Raw genomic sequence first — 27,179 nt, 5'->3', positions numbered from 1 at the left:
AAATTTTAAAACGCTTTGAGCAGTGTTCACATGAAAACAAAATGTTTTTAGTCATTTTCTGGATCGAGAGACCCGAATTTCAATTGCGACTGCACACAATTCTTTCCGAACCTGCAATTCCTTCGACGCCATTATTCACTACGTACTTGTACCACTAATAAGAAATATATTTTCAGAAAGTACAGACATAGATTCATCAATCTACGAAATATTTCACTCGTTGATGAACTATTTCAAAAGTTATACGTGTTTAAAGGTGTCCAGATTTTGTCGCGTACAAGCCTTACATGACGTTCCATAACACCGGACCCAGTATGGAACCTTGCGAAACCCCTGAGGTTATGTCAACACACTTCCAACCCACCTCCGTGTTGTATACCAGTACTCGATTCTGAAAGTAGCTTCCGAGAATCTTGTACAGGTACTCGGGAATTCCAAGACGCAGGAGCGCATCTGCAATAGCTACCGAACTGGCACTATTGAAAGCATTCCTCACGTCGAGAGTCACTACTGCACAATAGCGAACTCCCCTCCTCTTACGCTGGATAGCTATCTCCGCGGATTTGGCAACCGACAAGATAGCGTCTACGGTCGACTTACCCTTTCGGAAGCCAAACTGGTTACTCGATAGACCATCCGCACCCTCCGTGCGTATCAACAACCTGTTGAGGATGATCTTCTCGAGCACCTTCCCCGCCGTATCAAGCAGGCATATTGGTCTATATCCCGCCTTTGGCAATAGGACCAAGCTCTGCCTTTTCCATGCTTCAGGGAAGACTCTCTCGTCCAGGCATCTCTGCATGACAGATCTGAACATCTCGGGAGCCTCAGCAATGGCCGCTTTGATGGCCAGGTTCGGAATACCATCCGGTCCTGGCGCCTTACCTTCACTAAGGGACTGTGCAATCCCCGCAAGCTCCGCCACAGCTACTCTTCCCTCGTCGGCCTCCCTGGTGTAGAATTGAAACACTCGGACTTTTCTGTATTTTCTGATCTTTATTCTCACTTCTATTCCCGGTACACACAGAACCAACACCGTTCCTCTTCTCTACCACCTACCTTCTCCCGTCTCCGTGGGTACAGATGCCCACTCAAGATTTCCTCTCCCGATCTCTCACAGAGACGTATTCAGGGGTAAACACTACACGCGTCATAGTTGATGTTGTATCTGTAGAAGGACCGGCTTCGCAGCTATTGGATGGACTCGTTTCTGGCATTTGTCTTGTTTCTGAATCATTTGAGCTCGGCGGTTGGTTTATCTCGTCCGGTAACTTCTTCAGATGACTCACATTACGGCGATACTCTTTTCCGCTTCCAAGGGATTTGATGCTGACATCTGCTCCAGATTTCCGGGTCACGACGAATTCATCAGGTGTGTAATTCGTACTCAATTTATTGTCTTTTTTAATACGCTTGGCGAGAACTCGATCTCCTACTGCAATTTCGCTGCTACGGGCTCTACGTTTCCCGTCGGCGTATTCCCTTCCCTTTTCCTTTTGAAGCTTATCGTGGTCTCGATGTTCCTCGTCAATTGGTGTAATTGTTGGCACTTCGGGAAGTTTTGTCCTGATTCTCCGGCCGAACATCAATTCTGAAGGTGCTTGACCTGTTGTAGGATGAGTTGTTGCATGGTAAGATAAAAGAAACTGTGACAACACTGTTCTCCAATCCTGTCCAAGTTGTTGTGCTATTTTCAATCTTTTTAAAATTGAGCGATTTTGTCGCTCGACCTCCCCGTTTTGTTGCGGCCAATACGGTATTGTATTGATTAGATGTACTCCCAAATCTTCACATAATGCCCGAAACTCTTCACAGTTTGCATTAAATTGAGGTCCGTTGTCAGCACGTATTGAGAGCGGAACACCGAATCGGCTGAATATCACTGATAATTGGTTTATTGTTTCTTTAGATGTAGTCAAGTCCATGTCACAAACTTCAATGTAACGGCTATAGTAGTCTACCACAACCAACAAGGTTTGTCCGTCAGGTAAAGGCCCAAGGAAATCAATGGCTATGTCCTGCCAAGGTCCATTAGGCATTTCCTTTCGTACCATTGGTTCTGGCGGCTCAGGAGCCGAAACCAAGATGCATCCACGACATCTTTTCACGAACATTTCTACAGCCGCATCCATCTTTGGCCACCAGACTGAACCGCGCAGATGCAATTTCATCATTTGGATTCCTATGTGACCCTCATGAGCAATTCGTAGCACTCTTTCTTGCAATGCTTGAGGTATCACGATTCTGTCAGTTCGTAAAGAATATCCTCACAACGACACAGTTCGTTTGCTATGACACGAAACTGTAAAGGCAGTTCATGAGTTGAGCCATTTTGCAAACATTCAAAAACTTGCTGGATTTCTGCGTCTTTTCTAGATTCTAATACTATATCTTCCCATTTGATTGCTGCAGAAGTAGCAGAACACACTGCGATGTTCTTGATCAGAAGTTCATCATTTCTATCGAAGGGTACAGCGGGTAACGAAGTAAGTCGTGATAGGACGTCTGCCAGATTTTTATTTCCAGGAATGTGAACAACGTGATAGTCGAAAGCTTGGAGACGAAGGACCCATCGTTCGATCCTGGCGCAAGGCCTTGAACGGTCGGTGAACAGAAATTCTAAAGCTTTACAGTCTGTCAAAATGTTGAACTTATTTCCATACAGATATGCTTGAAACCGCTCAACACTCCAAACAATGGCCAATGCCTCCTTTTCGGTTTGACAGTACCGCTTTTCGGTATCTGTCAAAGACTTTGATGCGCAGCTAACCACTCGGCTTTCGCCAGCTTGGTCAGTTTGAATCAATATTGCCCCTTATCCAACTGGACTAGCGTCCGCCATTACCGAAGTTCGATCACGTTTCTCAAAAAAACCCAGCTTTTGCGCCTCTGACATACCCTTTTTTATATCTTCAAAAGATTTTTGATGATTTTCAGTCCATTTGAATTGAGATCCTTTCTTCAACAGAGCTCTTAATGGTTCATCCAGTGTTGCCAGGTTCGGTATGAACTTATTGAGATAATTTGCCAGTCCCAGGAAACTACGAACTTCAGCTTGACGCCGAAAGGACATTATTGAGCATAACTTCGATTCAGATGGATGAATTCCCTTCTCCGTTATTTGGTGGCCTAGAAATTCGACCTCATTCACACGAAACACACATTTATCCCAATTTAACTCAACGTTTCGCTCTTTGAACCTCCGTAGCACCTATGCAACGAAAAATTTATACACAGTTAACCCATTTATTTATTATTTCATTCAAATTCAATCATAATACAAAGTTTATCAGTCATACCTCTTTCAAACGATTATCGTGCTCTTCACGATCACGCCCTTCCACAATTACATCGTCCAAGTACCAGTACGTTCCTTCACACTCGGCTAAGATTTGATCCATGGCTTTTTGGAACAATTCCGGTGCCGTCACAAGACCAAAGGGAAGACGCTTGAATCTGTAAAGCCCCTTGCTGGTGATGAAAGTTGTCACGTCCCTAGATTCAGGTCCCAATTCAATTTGTAAAAACGCCTCCCTAATGTCCAATTTACTCCACGACTTTCCTTCCCCCAATCTAGCCAGAAAATCGTCCACGGTAGGCATCGGGTGTCGTTCTCTAAGAACTGCTTCGTTGACACGTCGTAAGTCAAGGCATATTCTTGGTTCACCAGTCGTTTTACCCACCACCACTAAAGGTGAAACCCATGTCGCCGGACCTTCTTTGATCTCGATAATGTCTCTTGCCAACAGTTGTTCCAGTTTTCTGTTCACAGCATCTTCCAACGGCATAGGAACTCTCCTAAGGGGTTGAAAAATTGGTTTTGCAGTCGGATCCATGTGTATATGAACCTGAATGTCTTTAATCTTCGAGAATGGCGTCATTTGAGTTGTTACGTTCTGGATTCCCATGCCAACCTTCAAGATTCCTAGATCTTTAGAGGTTTGATCCCTAGAAGGCAACGTTGGCCACCACTGATGACGTAGAATAATGCTCGTACTGACAGTTTTCCCACTTCCACATTTGCAACAAACGTCCCAATTATCGGAAGCGGACGATCACTGGCGTATCCTTTCAGAATCCTTGAGCTTCCTTTTGTGCTGCTGTAAACTACCACTTTAGCTCGTTTCAGCGTTTCCCGGGCTTCATCTGTGATGAGGTTTGCATCCGATCCAGAATCAATCAGCAAGTCCAATTTGACTCCACCGATTTTACATTCGACAACGTTCGTTTCGTTCCCAGAGTAAAATGCATAATAGGTTTTCCCTGCATCAGTATCGTCTGCAGCGTCCAATGATTTTGAACTCGATGTAGGATCATCATGTTCAATCGTTATCTGGAATATAAGTCTTCCCATGGAACTTCCGCACTCTGCAACGCGATCCGAAATGACCAACTCGTTTACAGGAATAACAAAGCTTGCCTTTGGCTGGACATACATTATCAAGAGTTTGGTGATCTCGGTGCCCGCAATTAAGGCAAGCTTGGATCCTTTGATCAGATGAAAAAGGCTTTTTTCCAGTGAACTTTTTTGGGGGATGAATGTTTCGCTTGTTGAATGTGGATACGGGTCTACTGCTGATTTTGAGAACCTTATGATCATTAGTATCCTTCGCCTTGCCTCTCAGATCCTGTACTTGATTATCAATGCCTTCGAGGGCTGCCCCAAGTGATTCGATTTAAATTAACGTGCGATCCTGCTGAAGAATACGTCGTCGAAGTTCAGTTGACAAACAACCTTCTATAATGACGTCAGTAATAAAAATTTCGGTTAGGACATCTCGGATTTCATCTGAATATTTGTCGAAACCACAATCGGAAGCTTGCTGGCGAAGACGAAGTATAAAGTCAGCGAACCTAAATTTTGTAACCTAATCAGTGATCATCTAACAATCAAGAAAAAGATAAATCTAATTGTTACCTTTCCCCTTCCTTTTGTTTCATGTTTCTCAATCTGTGTCTCTCAAGGCAGTCTTGTTTACAGGGTTGGAAGAATCCATCCAACGCATTTATCGCGACGTCATACCACTGCTTTTCCGTGGACACTAGTGGAAACTTCTCACGATCTGGAAGGTTCTGGAACACGCGTTGCAGCTGAGGTCCACCCAAGTGCAAAAGCTTAGCCCTTTTCTTCTTCTGATCCACCACATCATATGCGTCAAAGAAGCATTCTAGCGCCCCTTTCCAAATTCTCCACTCTTTGTGTAGTTTGCTTTTATCTATGTCATCGCATCTAAATTGAGGTATTGGACGACTCTCTTCCATCTATAATGTCGAGATAAGAGAAAAGCACAACACGATATTATGCTTATTGTTTTACACATCTTTGTTTTTCTTGGAGCTTTCTTATTAGGGCTAACACTCCATAATATCTAAAAAAATGTTATCCGATCCTTTGGAATCATTCCTACAATAAACATATTGAACTATTGAACGATCAAGACTTTCTCGATTGTGAGCAAAAGCTTTCAATCTTCAATATCAAAGATATAGAGCAAAGCTTCTCATTATTTTGTGACCGTAAACATACAATGTCTACATTCTGAAATCCATACAGAAACTGTTGTAAAGCAATCCATGCTTATGTTTCTTTATTTTTATTTTTTGTTTAAACATTCAAAATTTATATACTGTAATCCATACCGTGCTGTGCCCTTATTCCGTTCACCTAAGACAATGTACTATGTCTAAAAGCTCTAAAAAATAGCCGTTTAGTATTTTGAAGCTGCAATTTCGCTACATAATGTCATTTACTATATACAATCGAAAATAAAATATGTTGGGATGCATCCATAGACTTAGGCTCCACTAGTGAAAACAAAATTGACCAATTATGTGGTCCTAATTCCAATCATCTGAAATGGCATTGTTCCTAATTCCGTTCATTCGTGTTCCTAATTCCAATCACCCGGAAAACATTTGATTTCTTGGAGATGCTAATACCAGGCATCATTTTTCTCATAAATCCATCTTTTTATTTATTATAATATTGCAAAAATGTTTAAAATGTAATTTCCTTCCAAATTTAAAATACAATAGGGGGATTCAGTTAACGGCGTAGGTTGCTGTGTATCTGTTTATGGAAATGTTTCATAGGCGATTTGAAATATGTCCCTAGTGATTGAGTGTGAAACATTTATATAATCAGATACGCAGCAACCTACGCCGTTAAGTGTATACCCCTAATGAATGATATTTCCTTAGTATAGCCAAGTTGACTGTTTCTTCGTTTGTTTCACTTACCATTCAATATATATTCAACATGAACGAACATTGATGCTAACTGCCCAGCTGCATTAGGTACCACAGAAAAGGACAGATACAATACCTTATCGGAGTTTTACACCTTATCCTTAACGTAGTTTTGACTAGAGCCTGGATACTAGGCCTTTAATTCTGACCTGAACCTTCCAAAACAATGTCTTTGTTTGTTTGGAATTATTCGTACCACTATTTCGTTCAATTTGAATATTATTTAAATTTCCGGTTCTTTAAAGTAACGGATAACCCTATTTCTACGAAGTATTCATGGATTTCGGTAAAACATAACCTTATTTGCAGCTTAGAGAGGGCAGTGTTTTTTTTAAATAGAAATTCGCCAAGAAATTTCCGGATAAAGCTTTTAAACAAGAACGCCGCAATTATGGATTGTGCTGTTTAAAACTGTCCGTATTCTCCGGAAACCCTTTCTTAACATTGTCCAGCATTCACTTTATAAATCATCATTAAATCATTAACTGAAAAAACTGTATTTTCCCGGCACGAGTTGAAAAAGGTCTTGAGTAGAGTCGTTAACGGAATTCCTTTCGGTCTGCCTGCTTGCGGGATAAAATTTCAAATGTACACCATTCATATGGTTTCATGTACGATGTACCTTTTCTTGCTCATAGATTATATTCTCAAACGCGGAATTTTCGGAATCCATCCTCTAAACCCAATGAACGGAATAAGGAACGAGTAGATTTAGATGTACCCTTATTCCGGTCAAGATATTTTTCACTTTTCAGCATTTTCTATCGGGAAAATACAGGCAACAATTTGGTAATACGCTATAATGCTACCTGTTTTGTCTTGTTATGCTGCTGTGTTTGAAATCCAGGGCAAATTTCCACTAAAAAATGCTTAAATATTATGAAAGACGTTCTTAGCAAGTGGATTAATGAAAACAGTCAAAATGGCGCTCGTAGTGATGACCGACAAATTTTGTTTAAATTTTCACTATTAATCGCTAAAAATGACGCTGGTTTTCATTTCATTTCATGCATACAAAACCATAGAAAAGCACAAGGATATTTTTCTGTAGTTTTTAGACAAAAACTCTTTATTATTTATCATTTTGTCTTGCGTGAACGGAATTAGGCGCTGATTGGAATAAGGGCACAGCACGGTACATAAACAGTTGTACAGCAATCCATGCTCATGTTTGTGTCTGTAAACATACAAGGTTCACAATCTGTAATCCATACACAAACTGTTGTAACGTAATCCATGCTTATGTTAATGTTTGTAAACATTCAATTTTTATATTCTGTAATCCATACAGAATTAGTTGTACAGCAATCCATGCTTATGTTTGTCTGTAAACATACAATGTTTACATTCTGTAATCCATACAGAAACTGTTGTGGAGCAATCCATGCTTATGTTTATTTTTATGTAAACATTTAATGTTTATATTCTGTAATCCATACAGAAACAGTTGTACAGCAATCCATGCTTGTTTGTTTGTAAACGTTCAATGTTTACATTCTGTAATCCATACAGAAACTGTGTCAACGTCTTCGATCTAAGGTCACTGGATTTGGATTTTAATTGTGATAAAAAATACGGAAACTGTTCTTCGGTTACACCGATACTTAGTAACTCTTTCACTGCACCGATCGAGTTTATAGAGAGACACAACTGATACGGACGATAGTTTATTTGATACTACTTTACGTTACATTCAGGCAAATCTAGATTCGATTGTAGTGTATGCAAGGTACCTATACTATTAATACGGAGAGAGCAAATCTAGTATTCTCGCTATCATCATTTGGGATGATGATTGTTGTAGAGTGGGCTTGGAATCGACAATACTCATAATAATACTAATTAATATACATAACCGGCCGCCTTGAAATATGCGGGATTTCAAAACCAAATCATGGAGTTACTGTATCAACACATAAAGTTTTTAACCAAGTAGTTTACAGCACAATGGTTTAGAAACTAAGGTAAGCACAACATAAATGGATCATCGTTGTAATACTATGAATACGGAACGTTCAACTTGAATCAATGGTCCTCAACACCGGCCGTTTTGATGTTCTAGGTCGTTCTGCGCAAGCCTTCGTTCTCACCCACGATGTGATGATACCTTCCTCTCGATCAGCATCGTCATCGTGAATCCCCTACCACCGAATGCAGTGTGTCGCCACCTTAGATGATCCCCAAGCAGCACGTTTTACTGCGAGCGGGATTGTACAACTGGAACAAATGAGAGACGATTTTTTACCAATAAAAAACAAGCTAATAATGACTTCCCTGTCGCGGAGGCTTGCGCGCCTCCGCGGACGCTCCTGCGCCGATGCCGGTGCGTTCACCGGGTTGAACGTGAAATCGTATCTTGAGAATGGCACCTACGTATCTGCTGTGACATGGCTTGGACGATATATGACTTGGCTGGCACTGATGAATAGTACGGGATAACTTCAGACAGACTGCTCTGGGTAACCATCGACTTAGGTACCGAAGAGTACCTGATTCCATGAGCCGATCCATGGAACCGATCCAGATATTGTCCGGGTAAGAGAGAGTAGTTGAGCGAGTAGAGCCAGTCTTCTGAGTATGCTCCGAGGTCCAACATCGATGCGACGTGGTCTCGCTGGAAGGCCAGCGGCCTTTGGACGAAATGGCTATGAGGACGAAACATTCCTTGAGTTTTTTGAAAATTTTATACAACACAACACTTAACTGGTGTGCGGGAGCCGGATGACTCCCGCAGGCACTCCTGCGCCTCGTTGGAGGAGGCCTAGTTCTCCTCTGATGTATGGGGATGCTCGTTGTCGCTGATGGGCAAGATACAGATCTTTGAAATCGCCCGAACAAGGCTCCCGTTTGATGTCCGAATTGTGACCACTCTGACCTTCCCGTCCGCCCCTGGGTGAATGTGAGTTACACGCCCCAAAAGCCACTTCAGCGGTGGAAGGTTGTCCTCCCTGATTAATACCATCGCTCCAACAAACAAATTATTCCTCTGCCGAGTCCACTTGGTTCTGTTGTGGAGATCTGACAGATATTGCGTTGACCACCTAGACCAAATGCGTTGAACGTACTCTTGAGCCCTTTGCCACCTGGATAACCTGTTCTCAGGAACTTCTTGCAAACAAGGCTCGACCGCCGCCGTCAGTGGTCGTTGGATTAGGAAGTGTCCAGGAGTTAGCACGTTGAGATCATTCGGGTCGCTGCTCATCTGAGTGAGTGGCCTGGAATTCAAGCAAGCTTCGATTTGCGTGAACACCGTATTCAACTCCTCGGAAGTAATAGTTTTCAAGCCAATCGTTTTGCGCAAGTGTTGTTTCATCGCTTTCACTGCCGCCTCCCACAGACCTCCGAAATTTGGGGATTTAGCGGGAATGAATTTGAATTCCATTCCGATGTCCGCCGCACTTGCCGCGATGGATTGTTGGGATTGTTGACCTTTGAATAAGGCAGCAAGCTCATCGAGCTGCCGTCTCGCGCCCACGAAGTTGGACCCATTGTCGCACATGATAATAGATGGTTTCCCGCGTCTGGCCACGAACCTTTTAAGAGCGGCCAGAAATCGCTTGTGTGGTGAGGTCAGCTACCATTTCTATGTGGACTGCCTTGGTAACCAAACAGACAAAAATTACAGCGTAGTGCTTCACGGGGACTCTTCGTCGATTAGGATAGCATACTTGAAATGGTCCACAGTAGTCGACCCCAACTCGTAAGAATGGTGGAGCTGGTGTGACACGCTCTGCTGGTAGATCAGCCATCAGTTGATCCTGTACCACAGGCTTATTGCGGAAGCAGGTAATGCATCTGTGAACAATTTTCCTAGCGAGGCTACGCGCACTAAGAGGCCAAAATCGTTCTCGGACACTGGCAACTAGAAGTTGCGGACCAGCATGTAAATGCTCATAGTGGTATTGACGCATAACCAAGGTTGTTAAAGGGTGATTTTTATCTAACAGTATTGGATGTTTACGGTCGATCGAGGATGTTGGCATTTTCTAGCAGGCAGCAAACACGCAATCTGCCTCCGGACAACTGTGGATGTAGCGTTCTGATGCGAGAGGTGGCACTGTCCTCCCCCTTTCGTTGAAGGTTAATTATTTCTTGAGCAAAACATTCGTGTTGCGATAATTTCAGCAACTTGAGGGTTACGGGACCCGTTTTCTTTCCATTTTCACCACGATTCCGAATAGCGTTGTGCTTGAACCGCAGTAGCCACGCCACCAGCTTTTCTAAATGACGCAAGGTTGATCGAAGGTTGAAGACTTCGCTCGGCGGAGACACTGTAGCTATGGTAACTACTATTGATTCTTCTTCGAGGTATGATTTGTCTAAATCCTCCAGCATTACTTCTTGGGTTCAGGGCCAATAACTCTTTTCTTCAGTTAGCCAAGCAGGCCAATGCCACCACAGCGAATTCTGTACAAGGCGGAATACCATGAGATAGCGCATTTACAGGGCTCTCCGTTCCGGTGGTGTTGCTTCTAAGGTGTTGCACCTTCGATATTATGTTTGCCACGAACATCTGATAGCGTAACGGTACTGAAGAAAGCCAATATCGCATGTTCATGGAATCGGTATGGAAATATGACTGAGTGCATGATTGAATGCTGCTGGACGTATTCTCGTAGAGGTGAGCTAGTAAGAGGGCAGAAGGCAGCTCCAGGCGAGGGATGGTTAGTTTCTTTCTCTTCTTCTCTAATTCAGCTAACGGAGCTACTCTCGATTTAGCTACTAATAGGTTGGACGTGATTGTGCCGTCAAAGTGCGTGCATCGCACGTATATACATGCTCCATAGGCTTTCGTAGATGCATCGCAAAAGCCGTGGAGCTCCATTGACAGGCAATCTTTTCGGAAGGCGATCCATCTTGGAATCTGCAGGTTCTCTAGGTAGGATAGGCTTGTTCTGAATTCCAACCATTGCGCTTGAAGCTTTTCTTGCAGTGGTTCGTCCCATGTAACCTTCTGTCTCCAGAGATTCTGGACGAATATTTTTTCAGATACGATCACTGCTCCAATCAACCCTACAGGATCAAATATTCGGGAAAGATCAGAAATGACCGTTCGCTTACAGATCCGCGATGTATTCCACTCCAGTATTTTGAACCGGAAGACGTCCAATCTAGGTTCCCAGATGAGACCCAGCTTTTTTATAGTGGCACTAGAGTCATCCAACTCGAACGGTGAACGATCGTCGTGAAGTTCTTTCGGGATGTTCTTCAAAACAGATGACCAATTACTGCTCCATTACCGGAGATTGACCCCCCCTCCTATCAGGAGTTGTTATATATCGCTACATAATTTTTTGCCCTCTTCTACATCATGTCATCGACGTAGAAGTATTTTCTGAGTACCTTGCCTGCCTCGGGGTACTTGTTGCCATCGAGTTCTGCAAGTCGATTGAGACACTTGGTGGCCAAATACGGCGCTGAGGCCGTCCCGTACGTAACGGTGTTCAGTTGGAAAACACGAATAGACTCGTTCAGATTGCCGGTACAGGATTTTATGCCTGTCCGCTGGCTGCTGTTTTACCATCCGGTACATCTCTGAATTCGCAACTATTGCGATTGCGTGGAAACGAAATCGAAGGACAATCGATATAATATCGTCCTGAACCGTGGGTCCAACCATTAGACCATTATTTAACGAGATGCCACTTGACGTTGGACAAGACGCGTCGAATACAACTCGCAATTTAGTGGTCGTGCTGTCAGGCTTGATGACGCAATGGTGCGGAATGAAATATTCCGGTAGGGTATCATTGACATCGTTCCCAAGTACTTCCTCCATATGTCCCAGCTGAAGGTACTCGTGAATAAAACCTGTGTATGTCCGCTTCAGCTCTGGATCAGCAGACAGCCGACGTTCGAGAGACAGGAACCGCTTCATCGCGGTTGCCCTCTGTAGGAGAATGAGCAGATACGTTCAACGAAAATATACATATATCTAAAGAAACAATAAACACTCAAATTATAAATTCATATAACAATATTACGAAATATAGAAGTGGAATTTCAGATACAAAAAACAAATGAATAAAGAATTTGTATACAATATTGAGACAAAACAGATAATATTCTTATTATACCAGAAAGGCAAATGACAAGTTGGATAATAAGTTGTGAGATATGGACCTAAGATTAAATTATAGTACACATAATAATAATAATAATAATAATAATAATAAGCATCGCATGCGCCATCCAAAATCGTCCATTGAGAGAGTCACCCTGCCACGTACAGTAGGAGGAAGAGGCGTCACCGATATACAAACACTATGTGTTTCCCAGATCCAGCAGTTGCGAAGATACTTCGTGGAAAGCCAGAACCGCCACGAAATCTATCGCGCTGTGTGTGAAGCTGACCACGGATTCAGTGCCCTGCATCTGGCGCAGGAGGACTATCAGCTGAATTGCGACATCAAATCTGTCGACGAGATGATCGCATCGTGGAAGCAGAAGGAGTTACATGGGACGCACCCCCATCAACTGGAGCTAGAATATATCGACAAAGCGGCGTCGAATACGTGGCTGGTGCGGGGTGAACTCTTCTCGGAAACAGAAGGATTCATGGTAGCCATCCAGGACCGGGTAATTGCGACGAAGAACTATCGGCACTATATATTGCACGAAAACGTGGAGGACCGCTGCAGGAAGTGCAATTCAGTAGGAGAGACGATCGAACATATCGTGTCCGGGTGTTCAGCCTTAGCTGATTCAGCCTATCTCGGTCGTCATAACGAAGTAGCCAAGATTGTGCACCAACAGCTTGCTTTAAAGCACAACTTGGTTAACCAGTTTGTCGCCTACTACAAATATGTGCCTGTCCCGGTTCTGGAAAATAGTTTCGTGAAGCTGTACTGGGATCGCGAGATCATAACGGATGTCCTCATTCGTGCCAATCGGCCCGATATTGTGGTCTACGACAAAAGGATGAAGCGGGTAACCCTTATCGACATTGCTGTACCGCTAGACCATAATGTCCAAACAACATTCTCCAACAAGATAACGAAGTACCACGACTTGGCGGAGGAGTTGAAGCAGATGTGGCACCTGGAGGACGTGCGTATAGTTCCGGTAGTCATCTCAGCGACTGGAATCATCCTAAAATCTCTTCCGAGATGCTTAGAAGAGCGGGAACTATCTCATATCCTCCATAGCATCCAAAAGACAGTGATTCTTGGAACTTGCAGCATTGTAAGAAAGTTCCTGAACCACCATATTTAATACATCCGGTGTAAACGCTTACAATGGGATTTAGGTCAACCGGCGAATGAGATCCACAGAGCCTAATCCCCTTTGGCATTCAGATTGCCCGGGGTAGGTGAAAATTCCCAGCACGCTTGCTGAGGAAGTGCCAAAACTCTATAATAATAATAATAATAAATACTATCAAAAGTTGCCAAAATAATTCAAAATATTGTTTGATAATAAGATAATAAGAATTATAAATAAAATGGATGAAACAAATATTTTCTAGACGTATTGCGTTTTATTAATTTGAAAAAATCTTAAATCTTTGGTTACTCTAATAGGAATTACCCCGTAGCTTGATCGAAAGCGCAAGCAAAAAAAATATAATAGGAAACAAAAGAGGCGCGCAGTTTCCATGGTAACCAGGGGAAGCTAGCCTTCCCCTCGCCTAGTCCAAAAGACTATAAAACGGGCACTCAATGGACAATCGGGTCATTCACAACTCGGACGACACACGCAACGCACGGCACCCTTCCTTGGCTTGGCAGCAACGTGACCACCAGCAAGCGTTCCCGAAGCCTAAGCTCACGAGCAGCGACACGGCTGTAGTCACCATAGCAACCACCCACACCTAGGCATTCCGCCCACGAAGACCAAAGCGGTTGTGCGCGGGAAGTCATTCGTTTACCACGGGTGTTGTTGCCATAGCAACCACCCTCTACCCACGTAGCGGCAGGCAGGCATTCGACAAGCAGGCGACAGCAGGCGTCGCGACGGCAGCGTGTAATCACCCATCATCGTAGCCAGCGCGCGCAAGCGTTAGGCTTTCATCGCGCTGATAGAATCAACTCAGCTACGCAACCAACTAGCGGCTATTTGAAGCGGTACGCGGCAAATTTCCGGAAGCCTGTTCATACATCCAATTATTCTATGGATGATTGATGTTTGAACAGGTTAACGGATTATATATAGAGGAAGGGATTTACACAGAGGAAGGGATTTACACAGAGGAAGGGGTGTATAAAAAAAAAAACATGAGTGAACTTTTCGCTCTCTAAAGAGTTAAATTAATAATTTTCTAGCTTGCTACACCTGAAGTTGAGTGATCTCCTTCACTACGCACTATCCGTGCACAAATGGAAGACGAGATGATGCAGCCATCCCGAAGTGGGTCGAACAGAACCCCTGAAATCCACGACAATGGCGCGGACGGTACGACGGACAAATCATCAAAAAGGTACGTATTTAAAGTCGAAAAAAGTTTTGAATACATGCTTCGTAAAAGTTTGAATACATGCTTCGTAAGCGACCGATGAGAAGACGGTTAGCTTTCAACGGAAACGACAGAAAACTTCGATGAGTAGGCGAAGTTTCATAATTGTCAATATTAGCAACAGCCAATTCTCAATGAGAAGGTGAGGATTGGTAGAAGCAAATGAAAGAAAAAGAGACTGATAAGATACTCCAATTTAAAATCGGTTTTAGATGTGTAGATAGAATAGAACGAAGTCTAAGAAGCATATATAATGAATTACGTTATATACAAGAAGTTAATAAAAACATTCTGGTCTGCTTCACAGGAAATCTAAAAAAAGTATTACAAAAAAAATGCTTTTGGAAGAGTTATCGGCAATGAGAATTGAGCTGACTCAGCTCCGGAACGAGAAAGATTCTCTGTTGCAATCTACGACTATGTCAAATCCAGCCAACGATTTCGAGCCTTTCCGTTCGAACACTGCAGAGTCGTACAGTGCTGTTGGTGAAAGTCTTCTGGCCCGCGTGAATAATATGTCGCTGAGTACAATGAGCATACCCGAGTGCATTCCTTCGGAAGGTGAATCCGACATAGATAAAAAGGGCTATGAATATTGGAAGAATATTCTTTTGGCTTCTTTGAATCTGATCCAGGCTAACGATGAGAATATGAAAATGGATGTCTTCCGGATTAAAGCTGGACCAAAGCTCCTTGAATTGCTTCAAGGAACGAAGTCTTCACCCGACATGCCTGATCAAGCCATTGACCCATTTTCAAATGCACTTGCCAGATTAGATTGTTATTTCGGATCTAGAGCTTACACGCTTTCCCAACGAAGCAAACTTCTGAATACCACTCAACGGGATAATGAAAGCAGTATCCAATTCGTTAGACGTGTAGCGGCATCGGCAAAATTATGTGGTTATGATAAGGAGGATGATGAAATGGAAGCGGTGGCACGTACAGTGATAAAAAGTTCGACCGATAAACGGGTACGCACACTAGCACACAGAAATTGGATTCGGCAAGGGTCACTGAACGATTTAATCGACCTTGTACGTGACCATGAAACAGAGTTATCGAATGAGCAAGAGTTCCAGAAAATGCGACAGCCACAACGAACAGCATCAGTAGCAGCAATCTCCAGCAAACTAAATCAAAGAGGACAGTACCAACGAAACACAACAGGAAGATTCACCAATATGATCCGCGGAAGAGGTTCATTTCATCGCAATTCGATGCGTAATCACACACTTAAATCATTTCACAGATTTCGGTGAATTTTTCTTCAATTCACCGAAATCTCAACAGCAGATTTGTTCGGTAATTATTTCACCGATTTTCTGCGGTATTTTCCTTTGTTCAACTGTCAAAACTACCAAAAAATCTGTAAAATTTTTACCGAACAGTTCTGCTGTTGAGATTTCGGTGAAATTTCACAGAAATCTGCGATTTATTTTAAGTGTGCAGGGACCAACGAAATGTGCTTGTTGGCGTTGTGCTAGCATTTACCACGGTCCTGAGCAATGTCCGTGCATCGAGAAAGTTTGTCACAACTGTAAACAACAAGGACATCTTGCTCGATGTTGCCCCTCTGAAAATCGAACAAGAATACCAGCCAAGCGTTTGACCAGCGAAGAAAGCGAGGCACCTCCTCGGAAAATTGCGGCAATCAAGAACGAACAAGAGACAAATGTTTTGGAATCGTCTGATGTAAGTGAAATTGACTAGTGGGTCAAGAATTGAAATTGATATTTTTGAGAAAACTGTTGAAGAAATTTTTGAATTCGAAAATAAATAAATGTTTAAAATAGAAAAATGTCTTGGGTCGGTATTGATGTCATATCATATGTCCTTGTCTTCTTCTTGTTTATCTTAATTTAGAAGTTAGGTATTCTATTCGATTAGAGATGATACCAATATCGACTCATAAAACAGTTAACAAGATAAATATAGCTCTTTTATTTGTCTAAATTACAGACCCGAGCGATTAATGATTTAGTAGTCATTGATAAAGTTGTCTCAAATTCACCAATACACCAGACTGAAGAGGATGCTTTTGTGATTGGACGAGTCGCCGGTACTCGCGTTATTTTCTTCATAGATTCTGGAGCTCAAGTCAATATAGTAACAAAAACGCAATTCAATAAAATGCTCGGAAAAGAGTCTACGCGCAGTAAGTTGATGGACTTGAGTTACGAAACAGATATCAAGCTTAGAGCTTACGCTGCTTCAACTAACATCAAAGTAATCGCCACATTCTCGGGAGAACTGTATGTGTCGAAAGATAGACCCACTTGCATTGAAAAATTCTATGTTGTAGATGAAGGCAGAGCACTGCTAGGATTTAACACCGCGACAAGATACAGTCTTCTTGTAATAGGATTGACAATACCAGTCACTAACAGCGTTTGGCCATGTGAAATAGCCTTGATAAATGCTACACTTACTGAATCAGCACAGGAGTTCCCCAAGTTCAATGTTCCCCCAGTTGTTCTGTTTTATAATAAAGCGATGCCACCTGCAAGAAATGTTTACACTCACATACCTGCTGCATACAAAGAGCTAGCAAAGCGTAAATTGGATGAAATGTTGCAATCAGGAATAATCGAGATGGTTACGGATGATATGGATCGTTCATTCTGTTCATCACTCTTGGTTGTACCGAAAGGATACAACGATATACGGTTGGTCGTGGACCTTAGAGGACCGAATAAATGCATCTACAGAACTCCTTTCAGGATGCCAACGTTCGAAGAAATATTGATGAAATTGCACGGAGCAAAATGGTTTTCAACCATTGACCTGAAGAATGCCTTCTTTCATGTCGTACTTGATGAAGGCTGTCGCCATCTTACTAATTTCTACTCGGGAGAAGTAATGTACAGGTGTCGCCGACTCCCATTTGGACTTTGCAATGCACCTGACATTTTTCAGGAAATTATGCAATCTACTATTCTTTCGGGATGTGATGGAGTTGTCAATTATCTGGACGATGTGTTAGTTTTCGGAGAAACAAAGGAAGAACACGACAAAAACCTAAAACTAGTATTGGCGCGACTGGAAGACCACAACGTCAATATCAACGAGGATAAATGCGAACTAGGTCGTCAAGAAGTAACGTTTCTTGGTTTCAACTTATCTGCAGACGGATGGAGTGTAGACGAAAACAAAATCAAAGCAATTCAAAATTTTCGGAGACCAGAGAACCAAGCAGAGGTAAAAAGCTTTTTGGGTTTAATAAACTTTATTGAGCGATTCATACCTCAACGCGCGGATAAAACCCGACATCTCAGAGATCTTGCCAAAACAGATAACTTTTTATGGGCACAAGAACATGAGGAGGAATTCGAATTTCTAACTCATAGTGCTTGGAAAACGGTCAAGAAGCTGGGCTACTATAACCGGGATGACAAAACAGAGCTCTTTGTGGATGCCTCACCATATGGGCTAGGAGCAGTGCTCGTTCAGTTTGACACAAATGATAACCCAAGAGTTATTGCATGTGCATCGAAAGCACTCTCGATTACAGAAATGAAGTACCCCCATACTCAGAAAGAAGCTCTGGCGATGGTTTGGGGAGTAGAAAAATTTTCTATGTACCTTATGAGTATCCAATTCACCATAAGAACAGATGCAGAATCAAACGAATTCATTTTTGGTGGTATGCATCGTATTGGGAAAAGAGCTATCTCTCGGGCCGAAGCTTGGGCACTTAGGTTACAGCCATACAATTTCAAAGTCGAGCGCATACCTGGAAACGAGAACCTGGCCGATGCATTATCAAGATTAATTGGAAATCAACAGAATACAGATCCATTTGATGATGCAGCCGAAAGACATCTACTGTACTTACTCGACGCAGGGACATTAGATTTGTCATGGGACGAAATCGAAACGCACGCTGAGCAAGATGATGAACAATCAGAAGTTCGAGAGTCCATCAGAACTGGGCATTGGGAGAACCACCTACGTTGTTATGAGTCTCAATCTAAGCATCTAAGAACCTTGGGATCTTTGATTTTCAAGGAAGATCGTGTAATATTACCACATAAACTCCGAAAGAGAGCTCTAGACGTAGCACACCAAGGGCATATGGGAGCATCATCCATGAAAAGAATTTTGAGAAATTACTTCTGGTGGCCAAGATTGAGTAAAGATGCAGAAAACCATGTAAAGAGCTGTGAAACTTGTCTGAGATTGTCTCGGAGAAATGCACCACTTCCACTGACTAGCAGAGAGCTACCTCAAGGCCCTTGGGAAATACTGCAAATTGATTTTTTCACGGATCAGGATTTTGGTCATGGCGAATTTTTGGTCATTGTTGACACATATTCCCGATATCTACAAGTCATAGAAATGAAACATATGGACGCAGAAGCAACCAACAATGCCCTCATGCGAGTTTTCGAAAATTGGGGCTATCCTTTGGCGATTCAAAGTGATAATGGTCCACCTTTCCAAAGCGACAAGTTTGTTAAAACATGGGAGGAAAGAGGAGTAAAAATAAGTGCCCAGTCAAATGGAGCAGTCGAAAGACAAAACAAAGGAATTAAAGATGCCTTGGCGGCATCGAAGCTCGATAAGACAAACTGGAGAGTGTCAAGACAAATACGTGCACATGCACAACAAAGTGAGACCTTTATCTAGACTTGGAGTTACACCTTTTGAAATGCTGGTGGGCTGGAAATGTAGAGGTACATTTCCGTGCCTCTGGAGTAGCAATGCATCGGAGACGCTGGACCGTACAGACGTAAGAGAAAAGGACGCAACTTCTAAACTGGAAAGCAAGAAATACGCAGACGCTAAACGAGGAGCCAAATATTCGGATATAGCTGTTGGAGATAGAGTACTCATAACGCAGCCTAAAAAGCATAAATCAGACCCAACATTTTCTGCAGACAGGTAACTTGCATATTTTTTATGCATCGACAAGCATATGTAGCGGTTTTTTTCTCTCTAATCAAATTTTATAGGTTTACTGTCATAGCTAGAGAGGGCGCCAAGGTGGTTGTAAGAAGCGACCGGGGTGTACAATACGCTCGCAACATACAAGACGTTAAACAGGTACCCGCAGAACTGGAAGCAGAGTCAGAGGAAATGATAATCGAGCAAAATGATGAAGACCATGTTCGTACACCATCCCAAGCACAGCAAATCCAAGATAATAATGAACATAATGAAACAGCGACAACACGCCCCCATAGAATTATTAAGAAACCTAATAGATTTAAGGATATGATACTTTTCACAATTTTTGAGTAAGGAGTAGGGGAAAGGGGTATTGTAGGAGAATGAGCAGATACGTTCAACGAAAATATACATATATCTAAAGAAACAATAAACACTCAAATTATAAATTCATATAACAATATTACGAAATATAGAAGTGGAATTTCAGATACAAAAAACAAATGAATAAAGAATTTGCATACAATATTGAGACAAAACAGATAATATTCTTATTATACCAGAAAGGCAAATGACAAGTTGGATAATAAGTTGTGAGATATGGACCTAAGATGAAATTATAGTACACATAATAATAATAATAATAATAATAATAATAATAAATACTATCAAAAGTTGCCAAAATAATTCAAAATATTGTTTGATAATAAGATAATAAGAATTATAAATAAAATGGATGAAACAAATATTTTCTAGACGTATTGCGTTTTATTAATTTGAAAAAATCTTAAATCTTTGGTTACTCTAATAGGAATTACCCCGTAGCTTGATCGAAAGCGCAAGCAAAAAAAAAATATAATAGGAAACAAAAGAGGCGCGCAGTTTCCATGGTAACCAGGGGAAGCTAGCCTTCCCCTCGCCTAGTCCAAAAGACTATAAAACGGGCACTCAATGGACAATCGGGTCATTCACAACTCGGACGACACACGCAACGCACGGCACCCTTCCTTGGCTTGGCAGCAACGAAGAACCACGTGACCACCAGCAAGCGTTCCCGAAGCCTAAGCTCACGAGCAGCGACACGGCTGTAGTCACCATAGCAACCACCCACACCTAGGCATTCCGCCCACGAAGACCAAAGCGGTTGTGCGCGGGAAGTTATTCGTTTACCACGGGTGTTGTTGCCATAGCAACCACCCTCTACCCACGCAGCGGCAGGCAGGCATTCGACAAGCAGGCGACAGCAGGCGTCGCGACGGCAGCGTGTAATCACCCATCATCGTAGCCAGCGCGCGCAAGCGTTAGGCTTTCATCGCGCTGATAGAATCAACTCAGCTACGCAACCAACTAGCGGCTATTTGAAGCGGTACGCGGCAAATTTCCGGAAGCCTGTTCATACATCCAATTATTCTATGGATGATTGATGTTTGAACAGGTTAACGGATTATATATAGAGGAAGGGATTTACACAGAGGAAGGGGTGTATAAAAAAAAAACATGAGTGAACTTTTCGCTCTCTAAAGAGTTAAATTAATAATTTTCTAGCTTGCTACACCTGAAGTTGAGTGATCTCCTTCACTACGCACTATCCGTGCACAAATGGAAGACGAGATGATGCAGCCATCCCGAAGTGGGTCGAACAGAACCCCTGAAATCCACGACACCCTCGAATCGCCTAATTGTTGGATGAGGTAGTCCTTCTTGGGGAGCGTCACGACGAATCTCCCGGATGCATCTCGTACCGTTGTACGATCGAAGAACTTCTCGCATGCATATTCCTCCAACGATAAAACACTATTCGATTTGCACGCTTCTAACTCCCAGAAGCGTGTCAGGAGTTCATTCAACTTCTCAGAGCACGCGTTCGCAACGTGCGGCCTTCGTATATCCGAATGATCCGGTAAATTTCCACAAATTATCCAACCGAGGGTGGTGTTCTGCGCAACAGTTACATTTTCTCCTAGCTTGATTTTCTCGTTGCGTAGCAGATCGAAGAATTGGCTTGCTCCGATGATCATGTCAACGTGGCTTGGCTCCGTGAAGTACGGATCTGCAAGAGCGATGTCTTCGGAAGCTTCCACCAGTTGAGTCTACCTTTCGGATCGGTAAATTTAGCGTAACGCGAGGGAGCACGTGGAATACCTCATCACCAGAGAAGGTTGAGACGCGAGATCGGACCCGTGCGAAAATAGACTGCTTGCATTGCTTTACAGCTTGGCCGATGCCGCTAATCGATAGTGCTTCGCGTGAACGCTTGAATTTCAAACGCTGTGACGCATGCTCCGAAATGAATCACAGTTGTAAGCCACTATCCAAAAGTGTCCTAGCTTGCGTAGTATTCCTAAATTGATCTTCAAGAACCAGATCCAGCACTGTTGCTCATAGGACCAACTGTGAAAGCTTGGAAGTATTAACAGAAAGTACCACATCAGGAATGTCTGGTGCTAGTGGCGAACAACTTTTCGGATTTGGAAAAGCTGGATCGCAGATTGAGGATGGGAGGCTTGAGGAATGCTGGGAAGTATTTTGTGCTTGCTTATTGATTGATAAGGTTGTGGAAGTCTGTGTCGCTTCAGGGTTCTGTGGAAAACGCTTGTTCGACTGTGGAGTTGACTGATTGTCAGACGATTCATTCGCTTTCAAGTGCAACATAGAGTGATGTCGCTGTCCATAGACACGACAAGCTCCCCGTATGCAGGCCCTTGCAATGTGGTCTTGTGACAGACAGTTTAAGCGAAGCTGAGATGACTCCACTGTGCTTCTTCTGTCGTCCACCGCTTATACTGGAACATCGGGTGCAGTCCCTTCCACACAACAAACACGAAGACTGCACGCCGGCGTAGCTAGTGCTTACCCTTGTTGCCTTCTTCTGTTCCGGCTGGCCGAACGATTCTCCGATGAGTGAGCGCAAAACCGTGCAATGATTTTTCAGGAAATCCATCAGCTTGTCGAATTTAGGAACCTCCTTTGAACGGTGCTCCGTTTCCCACAAACGAAGCGTTGTTGTGTCCAGCTTACTTGAAAGTATGTGAACGAGTATCGTACTCCATTCAGATGTCTTTTCTCCCAGTTTGTCCAGCATTTGCAAATGTTTATCGAACTCATTGATGACATGGTTGAGTGATTCAAAAGTCTCCTTTTTCATGGATTGCACTGCAAATAAAGCCTCGAGGTGGGACTTCACCAGAAGCTTTTTATTGTCGTAGCGTGATTCCAACGAATTCCACGCTATCGAATAATTGTTAGCCGTCAGATCAATGGAAGCAATCTGTTGCAGTGCTTCTCCTGCCAAAGAGGACCGCAGGTACGTGAACCTATCGATGTCCGAAAGATGGGTATTGTCCACAATCAGATTGTGAAACGTATCTCTGAATGTGACCCACTCCATCAACGAACCACGGAAAATCGGCAACTTGAGTTCTGGCAATTTTACTCGCATAGTTTGGATGGGAACCTGCTGCATTACTGTAGCGGATGCAGAACTAGAGCCCACACCGGGACATGACAAAAACGTTTGAAGAAGGTTCTTAATGGTAAAGTACTGGTTCGCAAAATCCTTCATAATCTTCCTGTTTGATTCTTCCACCTTTTGTTGTAGTGCTTTCCGCCTTGTGCCTCATTAATTAGTTGAATTCACGTTTCGATCCAATTTGTACTCCTTTCGCCGTAGAGACTGATGCTTCTCCTGCACCGTCGATGGTGTTCGATCGAACGAAGATAGTGTGATGAACAGATAGATGCCGGTCAGTAGTGGGAAATCGAACAATAGCACATCCAATGTGATAGACAATCATCTATCTGCTTGTTATAAGGCACTACACAATGATGCGGACAATGTACATACGCCACGGCGTCCAAAATGGTTTGGCCACGCCGTCGCTCGCGCACTTTATGGAACCGTAAATTGATCACCCCTGATTGATATCCGTTTCGACGGACCAAAACTATGTCAACGTGTTTGATCTAAGATCACTGGATTTTAATTGTGATAAAAAGTTACGGAAACTGTTCTTCAGTTACACCGATACTTAGTAACTCTTTCACTGCACCGATCGAGTTTATAGAGAGACACAACTGATACGGACGATAGTTTATTTGATACTACTTTACGTTACATTCAGGCAAATCTAGATTCGATTGTAGTGTAGTGTATGCAAGGTACCTAAACTATTAATACGGAGAGAGCAAATCTAGTATTCTCGCTATCATCATTTGGGATGATGATTGTTGTAGAGTGGGCTTGGAATCGACAATACTCATAATAATACTAATTAATATACAAACTGTTGTAAAGCAATCCATGCTTATGTTCATGTTTTTTTTTTGTTAACATTCAGTGTCAACATTCTGTAATCCATACAGAAACTGTTGTAAAGCAATCCATGCTTATGTTTATTTTTGAAAACATTCAATGTTTACATTCTGTAATCCATACAGAAACTGTTTTGGAGCAATCCATGCTTATGTTTATTTTTATGTAAACATTTAATGTTTATATTCTGTAATCCATACAGAAACAGTTGTACAGCAATCCATGCTTATGTTTGTTTGTAAACGTTCAATGTTTACATTCTGTAATCCATACAGAATTGGTTTTACAGCAATCCATGTTTATGTTCGTCTGTAAACATACAATGTTCTGTAGCGGATGCAGAACTAGAGCCCACACCGGGACATGACAAAAACGTTTGAAGAAGGTTCTTAATGGTAAAGTACTGGTTCGCAAAATCCTTCATAATCTTCCTGTTTGATTCTTCCACCTTTTGTTGTAGTGCTTTCCGCCTTGTGCCTCATTAATTAGTTGAATTCACGTTTCGATCCAATTTGTACTCCTTTCGCCGTAGAGACTGATGCTTCTCCTGCACCGTCGATGGTGTTCGATCGAACGAAGATAGTGTGATGAACAGATAGATGCCGGTCAGTAGTGGGAAATCGAACAATAGCACATCCAATGTGATAGACAATCATCTATCTGCTTGTTATAAGGCACTACACAATGATGCGGACAATGTACATACGCCGGCGTCCAAAATGGTTTGGCCACGCCGTCGCGCACTTTATGGAACCGTAAATTGATCACCCGATTGATATCCGTTTCGACGGACCAAAACTATATCAACGTCTTCGATCTAAGGTCACTGGATTTGGATTTTAATTGTGATAAAAAATACGGAAACTGTTCTTCAGTTACACCGATACTTGGTGGCTCTTTCACTGCACAGATCGAGTTAAAAACCGAGTTTATAGAGACACAACCGATACGGACGATAGTTTGTTTGATACTTTGCGTTACATTCAGGCAAATCTAGATTCGATTGTAGTATGCAAGGTACCTATACTATTAATACGGAGAGAGCAAATCTAGTATTCTCGCTATCATCATTTGGGATGATGATTGTTGTAGAGTGGGCTTGGAATCGACAATACTCATAATAATACTAATTAATATACAAACTGTTAAAGCAATCCATGCTTATGTTCATGTTTTTTTTGTTAACATTCAGTGTCAACATTCTGTAATCCATACAGAAACTGTTGTGTAAAGCAATCCATGCTTATGTTTATTTTTGAAAACATTCAATGTTTACATTCTGTAATCCATACAGAAACTGTTTTGGAGCAATCCATGCTTATGTTTATTTTTATGTAAACATTTAATGTTTATATTCTGTAATCCATACAGAAACAGTTGTACAGCAATCCATGCTTATGTTTGTTTGTAAACGTTCAATGTTTACATTCTGTAATCCATACAGAATTGGTTTTACAGCAATCCATGTTTATGTTCGTCTGTAAACATACAATGTTTACATTCTGTAATCCATACAGAAACTGATGTAAAGCAATCCATGCTTATGTTCATTTTTTTTTTCTTAACATTTAATGTTTATATTCTGTAATCCATACAGAAAAAGTTGTACAGCAATCTATGCTTATGTTTGTAATACATAGAATTCTGTTTCTAGATTACATATGTTAACTATTAGAACACTATTCTATTAAACACTTCACAAGTTATTTTGCCATCGTAACTTTTGATACAAATTTTTCTCTACATTTCTATTCGAGATTTCATGTCTTTTCAATATTTACCGAATCATTTGGATCTATACCCATGTTTTGTGTCAGTGTTTTCTTTCAAATGCATCATACAATAAAAACACATTTAATGAATACCAAGGTAGGGGAATTCGTATTGGTTGCGTTACATTTATATATATATATATGATGCAAAAATATCACTAATACATTCAATGAGCTTTCATAACAAAGCATGCAATTATATTCGTCACAAGTTTTTGTTTTGTTTACATCCCGTAGTCCGTTTGCACTTGGATTCTCCCCTTACAATGTATCTTATTGCTTTTCACCGATGAGAGAAAAAAACAAATAAACGATGTTTGAAAACCGTTGCAATGAGAAAATTTTCATACAATTTGTTTTCTCTTCTTCAAAAGCGTGACCAAAGGAGAAAAAACTATCAAGGTCCGGTTGCCCTTTGTATGGAACATAATATTGTATGCTAATTCATTTCCACTCACTTATACCACTAATACGGTACTAAGAAGTCTTCTCAATCGTTTCAATATCAAAGCGGCCGTATTTATTTTCAATTTGGATTACTTCGCCGTAAAAATCAAATTTTCCACTTGTTTAAATACATTTTCACTCACCTTGTCAGTTTATCCTCGTCGCCAATTTTGTAGAATTGAAACACTCGGATTTTTCTGTATTTTCTGATCTTTATTCTCACTTCTATTCCCCGTACACACAGAACCACCACCGCTCCTCTTCTCTACCACCTACCTTCTCCCGTCCCCGTGGGTCCAGATGCCCACTCAAGATTTCCTCTCCCGATCTCTCACAGAGACGTATTCAGGGGTAAACACTACACCTGGCCCCTGGCAGCTCCACAAAGGGAGGCCAGGGACTTGGGTCGTGACGTGGGAAGAGCCTCGCGATGATCCTCTCCAGAGGCTCTGTAGGGGCCATCGCCCCACGTGTCTTGGCCATTACGACCCTATAGACGTCACCCCATGGATTCGCGTTGGCATTTTGACACAGGCCCTCGAAACAGGCTTTTTGCTTGATCTAATCTCCAGTCTTCTTCAGAGCGGCTCTAGCAGCCACAAACGCTACCCGTCGTTCAACACGCTCCTTTTCTGTGCGTGCTCGCTGCATCCGCCTCCTTGCCCGTAGGCAGGCGCAGCGCACCAGGCCTTCTGGTAACTTCGTTTGAGTCCACCAGGAGTTGCTGGTGGCCTCCTCATTCCCTAGGGTGGACTTTCCCTAGGCATTGGTGGCATCAGCATGCACGCGGAGAGTATTGTTACCAGCTGCCCTGGCGTTGATTCGTGTGGATCGGCTTCCCATTCCACGGCCTTCCAAGCGTTGAAGTCCTCGCTATCACCACCGGCCTACACGCCCCCACTGCAAGAAGGCCGCTCAAACAATCTAGCATTCGACCGAACTGCTCGGATCGACCATCGAGGAGGCGCAATAGCAGCTGCAGGGAAAAGAAGACCCTGTTGATTTTGGCCAGCAAGATGATTTAGCCCTCGTGTGTCGAAGACACCAACTC

The 27,179-nt window shown here is 42.4% G+C and overlaps 1 protein-coding gene and 1 long non-coding RNA gene across 2 annotated transcripts; one reads left to right on the top strand and one right to left on the bottom strand.

The window, feature by feature from the left end:
* Positions 1 to 3,973: 3,973 nt before the first annotated feature.
* On the bottom strand, positions 3,974 to 26,387 carry LOC134204915 (uncharacterized). Its single transcript, XR_009978013.1, has 3 exons — positions 26,272 to 26,387; positions 4,919 to 5,262; positions 3,974 to 4,854 (listed from the first exon to the last, which is right to left on the bottom strand). It is a non-coding gene; the product is annotated as an uncharacterized LOC134204915 (long non-coding RNA).
* Positions 19,344 to 20,198, top strand: LOC134204914 (uncharacterized). The gene is made up of 2 exons (XM_062679721.1): positions 19,344 to 19,591; positions 19,663 to 20,198. The coding sequence occupies exons 1-2, from the start codon at positions 19,359 to 19,361 to the stop codon at positions 19,949 to 19,951; spliced, it is 522 nt and encodes a 173-aa protein (XP_062535705.1). The 5' UTR covers positions 19,344 to 19,358; the 3' UTR covers positions 19,952 to 20,198.
* Positions 26,388 to 27,179: the final 792 nt, after the last annotated feature.

This window comes from Armigeres subalbatus, unplaced genomic scaffold, assembly GCF_024139115.2.
Source record: "Armigeres subalbatus isolate Guangzhou_Male unplaced genomic scaffold, GZ_Asu_2 Contig951, whole genome shotgun sequence".
In the NCBI taxonomy this organism is placed as follows: domain Eukaryota; kingdom Metazoa; phylum Arthropoda; class Insecta; order Diptera; family Culicidae; genus Armigeres; species Armigeres subalbatus.
Note: the sequence above shows the minus strand (reverse complement) of the source record. Positions and strands in the feature narration are given on the sequence as shown.